The 12,023-nt window shown below is 41.4% G+C and overlaps 1 protein-coding gene across 1 annotated transcript in view; it reads right to left on the reverse strand.

The window, feature by feature from the left end:
• The window catches only part of LOC113617674 (ras-specific guanine nucleotide-releasing factor 2-like), a 53,889-nt gene that overhangs the window by 25,046 nt on the left and 16,820 nt on the right, over nt 1-12,023 (reverse strand). Inside the window, exon 3 of the mRNA XM_027101256.1 lies at nt 6,615-6,727. Within this exon, the coding sequence (XP_026957057.1) occupies nt 6,615-6,727 (113 nt within the window). The remainder of the gene's footprint in view (nt 1-6,614; nt 6,728-12,023) is intronic.

Below are 12,023 nucleotides of genomic sequence, written 5' to 3' on the forward strand. Positions count from 1 at the left end.
GTTTTTTTTTTTTTTTTTTTTTTTTTTTTTTTTTTGCGTTACACAGGCCTCTCACTGTTGTGGCCTCTCCCGCTGTGGAGCACAGGCTCTGTACGCGCAGGCTGTGGCCATGGCTCACGGGTCCAGCCGCTCTGTGGCATATAGGATCTTCCTGGACCGGGGCATGAACCCGCATCCCCTGCATTGGCAGGCGGACTCTCAACCACTGCGCCACCAGGGAAGCCCGGTATTTTATTCTTTTTGTTGCAATGGTAAGTGAGAGTGTTTCCTTAATTTCTCTTTCTGATTTTTAATTGTTGGTGTATAGGAATGCCAGAGATTTCTGTGCATTAATTTTGTATCCTGCAACCTTACCAAATTCATTGATTAGTTCTAGTAGTTTTCGAGTGGCATCTTTAGGATTTTCTATGTATAGTATCATGTCATTGGCAAACAGTGACAGTTTTACTTCTTCTTTTCCGATTTGTATTCCTTTTATTTCTTTTTCTTCTCTGATTGCTGCGGCTAGGACTTCCAAAACTATGTTGAATAAGACTGGCGAGAGTGGACATCCTTGTCTTGTTCCTGATCGTAGAGGAAATGCTTTCAGTTTTTCACCATTGAGTATGATGCTTGCTGTGGGTCTGTCATATATGGCCTTTATTATGTTGAGGTAGGCTCCCTCTATGCCCATTTTCTGCAGTTTTTATCATAAATCGGTGTTGAATTTTGTCAGAAGCTTTTTCTGCATCTACTGAGATGATCATATGGTTTTTATTCCTTAATTTGTTAATATGGTGTATCACATTGATTGATTTGCATATACTGAAGAATCCTTGCATCCCTGGGATAAATCCTACTTGATCATGGTGTATGATCCTTTTAATGTGTTGTTGGATTCTGTTTGCTAGTGTTGTTGGATTCTGTTTGCTAGTATTTTGTTCAGGATTCTTGCATCTATGTTCATCAGCGATACTGGTCTATAATTTTCTTTTTTTGTGATATCTCTTTCTGGTTTTGGTATCAGGGTGATGGTGGCTTCATAGAATGAATTTGGGAGTGTTTCTCCCCCTGCAATTTTTTGGAAGAGTTTGAGAAGGATGGGTGTTAGCTCTTTTCTAAATGTTTGATAGAATTTGCCTGTGAAGCCATCTGGTCCTGGACTTTTGTTTGTTGGGAGATTTTTTTTTTTTTTTTTTGCGGTATGCGGGCCTCTCATTGTTGTGGCCTCTCCCGTTGCAGAGCACAGGCTACGGACGCACAGGCTCAGCGGCCATGGCTCACGGGCCTAGCCGCTCCACAACATGTGGGATCTTCCCGGACCGGGGCACAAACCCGTGTCCCCTGCATCAGCAGGCGGACTCTCCACCACTGCGCCACCAGGGAAGCCCTGTTGGAAGATTTTTAATTATGGTTTCAATTTTATTACTTGAGAAAGGTCTGTTTATATTTTCTAATTCTTCCTGGTTCAGTCTTGGAAAATTGTGCCTATCCAAGAATTTGTCCATTTCTTCATGGTTGTCCATTTTATTGGCATATAGTTGGTTTGTAGTTGTCTCTTATAAACCTTTGTATTTCTGCAGTGTCAGTTGTGATTTCTCCTTTTTCATTTCCAACCTTATTGATTTGCATCCTCTCCCTTTTTTTCTTGATGAGTCTGGCTAAGGGTTTATCAATTTTGTTTATCTTCTCAAAGAACTAGCTTTTAGTTTTATTGATCTTTGTTATTGTTTTCTTTGTTTCTATTTCATTTATTTCTGCTCTGATCTTTATGATTTCTTTCTTTCTACTGACTTTGGATTTTCTTTGTTCCTTTCTCTAGTTGTTTTAAGTGTAGGGTTAGATTGTTTATTTGAGATTTTTCTTGAGGTGAGATTGAATTGCTATAAACTTCCCTCTTAGAACTGCTTTTGCTGCGTCTCATAGGTTTTGGGTCGTTGTGTTTTTGTTGTCATTTGTTTCTATGTATTTTTTTATTTCTTCTTTGATTTCTTCAGTGATCTCTTGGTTATTTAGTAGCACACTGTTTAGTCTCCATGTATTTGTGTTTTCTACAGGTTTTTTTCCTGTAATTGATTTCCAATCCCACAGCATTGTGGTCAGAAAATATGCTTGATATGATTTCAATTTTCTTAAGTGTACTGAGGTTGATTTGTCCCAAGATGTGATCTATCCTGGAGAATGTTCTGTGGCACTTGAGAAGAAAGTGTATTCTGCCACTTTTGGGTGGAATGTTCTATAAATATCAATTATATCTATCTGTTTTATTGTGTCATTTAAAGTTTGTGTTTCCTTATCTATTTTCTGTTTGGATGATCTGTCCATTGGTGTAAGTGGGGTGTTAAAGTCTCCTACTATTATTGTGTTACTGTCAATTTCTCCTTTCATGGTTGTTAGCATTTGCCTTAGGTATTTAGGTGCTCCTATGTTGGGTGCATAAACATTTATAATTGTTATATCTTCTTCTTGGATTGATCCTTTGATCATTATGTAGTGTCCCCCCTTATCTCTTGTAGCAGTCTTTATTTTAAAGTCTATTTTATCTGATACAAGTATTGCTACTCCAGCTTTCTGTTGATTTCCATTTGCATGGAATTTCTTTTTCCATCCCTTCACTTTCAGTCTGTATGTGCCCCTAGGTCTGAAGTGGGTCTCTTGTAGACAGCATATATGTGGGTCTTGTTTCTGTATCCATTCAGCCAGTCTGTGTCTTTTGGTTGCGGCATTTAATCCATTCACATGCAAGGTTATTATCGATATGTATGTTCCCATTATCATTTTCTTAATTGTTTTGGGTTTGTTTTTGTGAGTCTTTTTCTTCTCTTGTGTTTCCCGTTTAGAGAAGTTTCTTTAGCATTTGTTGTAAAGCTGGTTTGGTGGTGCTGAATTCTCTTAGTTTTTGCTTGTCTGAAAAGCTTTTGACTTCTCCATTGAATCTGAATGAGATCCTTGCTGGGTAATCTCAGTTGTAGCTTTTTTTGTTTCATCACTTTAAGTATATCCTGCCACTGCCTACTGGCCTGCAGAGTTTCCACTGAAAAATCAGCTGATAACCTTATGGGGATTCCTTTGTATGTTATTTTTTGTTTTTCCCTTGCTGCTTTTAATATTTTTTCTTTGAATTTAATTTTTGTTAGTTTGATTAATATGTGTCTTGGTGTGTTATTCCTAGGGTTTATCCTGTATGGGACTCTCTGTGCTTCCTGGACTTGGGTGACTATTTCCTTTCCCATGTTAGGGAAGTTTTCAACTATAATCTCTTCAAGAATTTTCTCAGACCCCTTTTTTTTTCTCTTCTTCTTCTGGGACCCCTATAATTTGAATGTTGGTGTGTTTAGTGTTGTCTCAGAGGTCTCTGAGATTGTCTTCAATTCTTTTCATTCTTTTTTCTTTATCCTGCTCCTTGGCAGTTATTTCCACCATTTTGTCTTCCAGCTCACTTATTCGTTCTTCTGCCTCAGTTATTCTGTTATTGATTCCTTCTAGTCTGTTTTTCATTTCAGTTATTGTGTTGTTCATCTCCGTTTGTTTGTTCTTTAGTTCTTCTAGATCTTTGTTAAACATTTCTTGCATTTTCTCAATCCGTGCTTCCATTCTATTTCTGAAATTCTGGATCAACTTTACTATCATTACTCTGAATTCTTTTTCAGGTAGATTGCCTGTTTCCTCTTCATTTATTTGGTCTTGTAGGTTTTTACCTTGCTCCTTCATCTGTGACATATTTTTTTGCTGCCTCTTTTTTTCCTTTTTTTATGAGTTGGATTGTGTTCCTGTCTTACTGATTGTTTGGCCTGAGGCTTCCAACACTGGAGTTTGTAGGCTCTTAGGTAGAGCTGGGTCTTGGTGCTGAGATGAGGACCTCCGTGAGACCTCACTCTGATGAATAGTCCCTGGGGTCTGAGGTTCTCTGTTAGTCCAGTGGTTTGGACTCGGATTAAAGTATATATTTGAATGATTTTTAAATTGCATTCACTTGTTTATTTATTTAATATTGTTGTGCAATATTAAATTAGTTTTTTGTAACTGAAGTGTAGTTGATTTACAATATTGTGTTAGTTTCAGGAGTATAGCATAGTGATTCAATATTTTTCCAGATTATAATCCATTATAGGTTTTTATCATGTTTTTTATCATGTTATTATCATGTCTTTTCTATAGACAAGGTAATGAAGCCTAAGGAAAGTTGAGTTTGACAAAGATGTAGCCTGGTTTTACTTGGGCTGTATTGGCTTGATGGCAGAAACTATTTTTCCCAAGAGCTACTGTCAGTGCTTTCTAATAATAATAATAACAAGGCCTGTAGCAGTAATATGAGTACTAATTATGTTTCAGGCATTGTGTTAGCCTCTTTACACATATTATATCATGTGATTTTCACAACAACCCAGTGAGGAAGGTATTGATAGCTCCACTTTATAAATGAGGAAAATGAGGTTGAGATTGATTAAGAAACTTGACAGCTATTAGTGGCTGAGCAAAGATTTAAACCTGTGACACCCTGCAGAAGTTAGAATCAGACTCTGCTAGGTGTTACACCCCCAGGCTGTACCATCTACTACAATTTCCATTCCTTATCAGTCTTACACTTCTAATTCTCAGGTCACTTACTCAGCAAAAATAATTTGTACATCTTAAGCCTGATGAATAATAAAGAACTGAGATGGTAAGTAATTTTCATCTGAAGTAGTAGTGCCAATCAGCTGAGTTCTGAGCTCACCTGCGGGTGCAGGAAGAAAGTGCTCAGGATTGATTGGTGATATCTGGCATGGGTGCTGTGATGGGACAGGCAACATGAGGGCCTCAAACTGGCCAATCCTGACAGTCTTTCCCAGTCTGAGCCCCACCCCACTCCCATTTCCCTGCCAGCTAGTTAGTCAAACGTCCCTAGGGGCACACACTTTCAGAACCTAGCTTTTAATTATCAATGTTTTAAATACAAGGAGGATAATCAACTGTTCACATGGAGAAAAGAGGAACAGCAATCACTCACAGATATGACCACTCATCCACCGATATCAGGCTTTATCTGAAGATGTATTTCGAATTTTAAAAGCTGAAAATAAACATAGTAACTGAGCCCCTAAGCTCACTTAGATGTTTCATAGGATGGAAAAAGTGACAAAGGCTCTTAATAGCTTCCTAGGGTTGCCGTAAACAAGTACAACACACTACGTGGCTTGAAACAATAGAAATTCATTGTCTCAGAGTTCTAGAGGCTTGAAGTCCAAAGTCAAGGTGTCCACAGGGCCATGCTCCCTCTGAAACCTGTAGAGGAATCCTTCCTTGCCTTTTCCCAGCTTTTGGTGGTTTGCCAGCCAATGCTTGGCATTCCTTGGCTTGCAGCTGCATCACTCCAATCTCTGCTCCATCTTCACATGGCCTTCTCTCTATGTCTCCCTCTGTCTTCCCACGGGCATCTTCTTATAAGGACACCACTCATATTGGATTAGGTGCCTGCCTGCCTCCAGTATGACCTCATCTTAACTAAGTACATCTGCAATAGCCCTATTTCCACCTAAGGTCATATTCTCAGGTACTGAGGGTTAGGACCTCAACATACTTTTGAGGGGGACACAATTCAACCCATAAGAGCCCACAGACCAAAGAAGGATCTGGCTATGGGATCTTGAGCTAATGGGACTAAGAATGACTTGTAGTCCAATTGCTAAAATGTTACAGACCAGAAACTTGCATTGCTGCATCAGGGAGGGGCCTCCAAAGGCATGGTGGATTGAGCTAAATTGGACTCCCCTCTACACACAAACATTGTGGATAACGAAGAAACAACAATAGAGTTGAGCATAGAAGAAAGGAAGGGGTCTTTCCAGAGGTTGCGAATGAAGAGGGAAGTAGAAATCAGAACGGTGAAGGAGTACCAGGCCCTGGCAGATAGGGGCTGGGCTTTCCACCCCGTGTAGGGACAGACATATAGTGAGGTGGAAAGCTGTAACTGAAATGTCCATACAGAGACATGGATGGCTGCCCTCTTCATGTAAAGTGGACTGGAAAAAATCCACCCATCTGTTCGAGAAGCTATAAGGAAGTTTGTTACCTGCTTGGATGCTTGGTGTAATGACAGACACAAGCAGCCTCTGGTGGGAAACCTGAAGTACAAGACTTTGTCAAACTGAAGTGTGGGGTCCAAATTTATACAACCTACCTGATGTGGAAATCTCCACCTAAGAAGCTGACGGTAAAATTGGTCCAGGACCAGTGAAACAAGCTGAAGAAAACGCGTAGCTGCTCTATGACGGCACATCCACAAGCCAGGTGCACAAGACTCCCACAGAAACACTACAACCCCGCTCATAAACATGAACTTGTAATAGACACTTAGAACCCACATGAGAAAAAAACACCTCTGCAATGCCTGCTGGACCTGCAGGAGAGCATCTTCAGGCTTTTGGTTCTACAGAAAACCATCACCTGCCTACACAAACAGGAGCGATTGTACTGCACACAAGTTATGTCACCCAGTCTGAAGTCTTCCTGAGGCAGCTTTCCCAGTGAGGACAGAATCCCTGCTGCCCCTCAGGAGTCTAATATACATCCTTCTGGTTTGACGGGATCTTATTTTCTACGAACACAGCACAAATCAACCAGTGTGATTAACAGGCACCTACAATTGCCTTTACCTCAGGATATTCGCTGTGGCTTTCCGTTCTTGGGGAAGAAGATCTGGGTCTCGCAAAACTTCTTCTAGCAAGTTTAGGACGTTCATCTTTAGTTCGTTGTTGAGTTCGAAATCCTATAAAATGAAATGGATCTTTTTAAATTTTAGTTTTGAAGGGTTTAGCTCCATGACACCATTCCTCGTGACAAATTTATGGAAATTAAAATGTATGGGCCCTAGACCCTTCCCCCTCCAGAGATTCTGACTTAATTGGTTTGGGATGGGGCCCTGCCGCTAGGCTCCCTGGGGGATAGGAATTCCTCAAAGAGACATGTGTGCCCCTTAGCCTGGAACACTGCCTCCCCCCAGGTTTATTTCTATTCATCTCTCAGCTCTAGGAGGTGATATACTTTCTCCCAGGAGCCTTCTTTAGTTGACCCAGTGGGACAAAGAGCTTTTCCTTGGTGTTCCTATGGTACAACCTATCATAACTTACTGTACTATAAGGGCTGATTTAATTGTCTGGTTTCCCATTGGTCCATGAGTAAGATCAGTAACTGGGGCATAACAATAGCTAAAGAAAAGATTTTTGCAAGAATAAAATCTGTCATTTGGGCAGTGACTTGAATGAAGAACTTCAGTACAGGTATGCTAAAGAATAAATGATACACACCAATGGGGCTGTGTCAAACAAACACAGGAGTGAGATTGAAAGGGTACCCACCCAGCAAAGTTGGTACCATACGAATGCCAAAATGATTAATGAGAGTAATAAGTAATAGGCACCTGCATCAAAACCACCTGCAAGTCACTACTGATGCCCACAAACAAATACATAAATAGAGAAATACATAAAGAGGGTGGAAGAGAAAACTATTCTTTACAGTGGACTTCCAATAAATGCAAAGGAATATAAGAGTTAGAAAATCACCATTTTTGACCAAAGCAGTAATAACGGATCAGGTAAGGATCATGAATAGATGCTGAAATTTATGGAGAAACGGAATTAATAGTGTCAGAGTACTCCTCCCACAATGCTACCATTAGAGATTATTTATTATTTACAAAGGAAGAATCTGACAGATGCCACCTGAACCAAGTGAGCAGAGTTGCCACCACCAGTAATGGAGCAAACCAACATCATGGACCCACTAAGGTAATGTTCCGTGAAGAATCATCACTTAGTATTTTTGCCCTAAATGCATAATCCTGCACCTGCATTGTGAGGAAGCACTGGCCTGCACACTCCAAAAATGTTAATGTCATCAAAGAGAAACTGAGAAACTGGTCCAGTTTAAAGGACACCAAAGGGACCAGAGCTAAATGCAACAGGTGAGCCTGGATTAGATCCGGGATCAGGGGGAACTGCTACACAGGGCATTACTGGGACAACCAGCAAAAACTGAGTCAGAACTATGTACTAGTTGAGAGCATCCTATCCATGTTAAATGGTCCTGAATTTGATAATTTTGCTGGGGCTGTTTCAGAGCAGGTCCCTGTTCTTTGTTGGGTTGAGGGGAGGAGAGAGAGAATGTGAGAGAGAAAAGGAGAGGGAGGGGGAACACTCATGTGGTAAACATGTGAACTATTAGTGATTCCAGATGTGTATCCGTGCACTTTGTTTAATTCTGACATTTTCTCTTGATTTGAAAATTTTCAAAGCAAAAAGTTAATAAAAAGGTAAAGTTGTAGTTCTTTTATTACATGCATTCTCATAAAATACCAACAGCATACTGGCAGCATCCTGGAACTGTCGGGTATTCAGAGGTGAACTGAATGCCGCCATGACTTGCTTTCAAGATCTGACTCTGACAGACTATCTTTGTACATGCAGGCATGAGGGTTTATTTTCCCACTTATATAAAGTTACCCATTATAAGTACATTTTAACTTTAGGAAAAGTAATTTTGAAGCACTGACATTCTGAATTCTTTTAAATGATTAGAGAGAATATTGCTAATTGCAATGGATCCAATAAAAAGAAAACAGCATACTTTTACTATATTTAGTAAATTAGGAACATAAAGTCCATACTTTCACAAATTGTAGACAATGCAAAAGTCTCACTTAACTTGAATACTTGTGAGCCTCAGGATGGTGGAGAACAGTGTCATTCATTTTTCTCAATATTTCACTTTCACTGTTTGACAATCAGTACCATTTCTTCGAGAACAGGAGCCACTAGGGCCCCAGGCAACACCTTCAGTTGATATGTTTTCCTAAAATTTCACCTACTTATTGTCCAAGAGCTTCTTGGCTATTGCTTTTCTTTTAAAATGTATGCGAGGAGGAGAGAGTAACACCTTGCTGCTGCTCTTTTCCTTTGTCTGTCCCCACCCCCCAGTTTCAAAGGTAATGGGAATGATGTTTATAAACAGTTAATGATCTCACCTACTTCAATCTTCATGCACTACCAAAGGATTTCTCAGCCACCAGGAGTCTTTGCTTAATGGATATTTGATATTTATTATTGAGATGACTGAATCCTGTTGCTATGTTGAGTCTCTCAATGATGCAAATAATCTGATTATCATAAATGGATTAGTGTGAAGGACATCAAGCCAGTGTTTGGACCTTGTTGGGGGCTAATTAGTGGTTAATCAACAAGCATCCCCAAGTACCTACTGTGCCCCAACCTGGGCTCAACGGGAGGAATGCTTCTGAGACCCCAGGAAGGCAAATTCTGTGAAAGGTCTTGTTAAAGAAAACAGAATGTAATTTGATTATTCTGAGCTCTGGGAATACTAGCCTAAGCGAGACCTTTGAAAACTTGGTGAAATCTGCCCAGACACTATCTGAAGCACAACAAATGGTTACAGGTGAATGCTCGCTTTGCTGAGGATGCAGCTAATATGAAGTAGATTAGCTAATGATGGCTGAGTATGAAATGTAAGAATTCTCACTCATAGTTTTCCTTTACACTTGCACAGGCTTTTATCACGTTCAAAGTGACCTTCTGTATATGATTTCAGCTCTTCCTCAGCCGACCCAGGGGCAGGTAAGGCGGGAACCAAGATCCAATTTCACACCCGGGTGGCTGAGGCGGACAGAATGTGATCACGTGGGGTGAGATGAGGCACACAAGGACGGGGCTGCGGGGGGACAAGAGCACAGATCTTCCACCTTACTTCCACCCGCGCTTTGCTAACTGTCACGTGCCCACGAATCACCGCAGATTCCGGTGCAGCAGGTCTGGAATGGGGACTGACTCTAATTTTCTAACGAGCTCCTGGGTTTTGCTGGTCACACTTTGAGTAACAAAACTTTGCCATTAAAAACAATTCATGCAAAAAACAACTCCTCAAAAACTGATAACAATCTGAACCCTGTGATGTACAACCTAGAACGTAAATTTTTCTTTCTTCACCAGTGCATGTAAAATCCAGAATTGGCCATTCAAAAATCCCTGTTTAAAAGCATAGTACCTACTACTCAATGAAAAGAAATCTGAATCAGCTAAAAGGCACTTGCCCTATTTAAACCCAGAGGTCGATTATTCACAATAAGCCTGCCTGACCGCCATTTTGTAATTATCTAGAATCTCATTTTTGGCTACATTTCCCCAGGTCCTGAAATGGGAAACCAGAATACTGGGTGGTGGAGGAACACCGACTCCTTGGCAAAGTCAGCAACCAAGGTGCCCACAAGGTGGCGCTCCCGGGTCGCCTGGCTCGTCGGGAGTCGGCAGCGCCTTTCCCGGACCCGCGGGCGGTGTATAGCGAGCCGGGCCCGAGCCAGGGAGCTTCGGGGTAAGATGAGTGAACCCCGCGGCACCCAAGAGGGCCTGCAGTTATCCCAGCAACAGCTTACTTAGGTTAGTTTTCGTTTTCCAATTCATCAAGCAGGGCTGAGGAGGCTTAAGACTGGAAAAAAGAAACCACCCTGTTTTCAAAGAGGCAGAGCCCAGAAAATGTGAGACGTTTACATTTCAGTCTCTGAACAGGAGACTATAGCTCGTGTTCTTTCAACAATGACTGAGCACCTCAATACCTAGGGCTCTGGGGGAGACACAGAACAGCCAACAGAAGTCTGGGCGAATGGAGGAGATACTAACCAATGAAACACAGGGCTTTAAGAGGGGGGAATCTCGGGCTTCCCTGGTGGCATAGTGGTTAAGAATCCGCCTGCCAATGCAGGAGACAAGGGTGCGATCCTTGGTCCGGGAAGATCCCATATGCCGCGGAGCAACTAAGCCTGCGAACCACAACTACTGAAGCCCGCGTGCCTAGAGCCCATGCTCTGCAACGAGAAGCCGCTGCAATGAGAAGCCCGCGCACCGCGACGAAGAGTAGCCCCCGCTCGCCCCAACTATAGAAAGCCTGCGGACAGCAACGAAGACCCAACGCAGCCAAAAATAAATTTATCAAAAAAAAAAAAAGAGGGGAGCATCTAAAAGCAGGTGAGACCCTGGCACCTGATTGAGTCTTAGGAGAGGGGCAGGTCTGGGAACCCCCTGTAAAGAGGTGACAGCTTAAGCAGAGTGTCCAAGAGTGGAATGTGGCACACAGCAAATGCTTAGGAACAAAAAGTTACCACCCGATGATGCAAGAATCCTCCTGGAGAGGTAAGCTATTGGGACATAAGGATATTTTACCAAGATTTTATAGACTCTACTCAAACACATTCAAAAATGATTAGGAGAGTCAATATTTTCCCTAGGTTAGTGAACAACTCCTGAGGTAATTATCATAACTGAGACTTAGTGAGAGTTTGCCGCACGCTAGATGATATTCTAACCACCCTATTATCTAATTCAACCCTCAACAGCAACACAGTTACAATCATTATTATTTCCATTTCACATTTGAGGGAGTCAAAGTACAGAGAATCTAAGTATCTTGTCCAAAGTCACACAGGTAGCAAGCGGCAGACCCAGGACACAAACCTGGGCAGTGTCAGCTCAAGCCTGAGTTTTTAACTGCTACATAAGGACTCTCCAGAAACACTGGTTATCAGTGAAGGGTCACTGGTGGCTTGGGCTGAAAGACACATCCAAACTGTAGCTGGTTACCGTGCTGAGCCTGGAACTATCTCCCACCTATACTAACAACCATTTGAGACACAGATCTTGAGACTGAGGTTTGTATGAATAAGACTAGACGACAGAACAGAAAAATCATCTGTGAGGCAATAAGTCAGATTCTCTGGCACTTTAAAACTAACCCCTGTTGATAGTTTAGGCACCTTGGAAATTACCTTCATTCTTTCAGGAGAGCAGGGTAATAATTATAATATACTACATATGGCCAAGGACATTGGGAAAGGCTGATTCAGTAAACACAGTTTGAGGGTAAAGAGAATTATGAGAGTAATTTTCTCACTGTAATCAGTACAGTGTATTCCTAACAGTGGCCAGAGTTTTTAAAAGGAAAGTGGAAATACTGCAGAGTGGAGTAAACCCCCATAAAATTTAATACCTAGACCGAAGGAC

This window comes from Aethalodelphis obliquidens, unplaced genomic scaffold (assembly GCF_003676395.1).
Source record: "Aethalodelphis obliquidens isolate GAN/ISIS:26980383/991018 unplaced genomic scaffold, ASM367639v1 scaffold4, whole genome shotgun sequence".
Classification (NCBI taxonomy): Eukaryota; Metazoa; Chordata; class Mammalia; order Artiodactyla; family Delphinidae; genus Aethalodelphis; species Aethalodelphis obliquidens.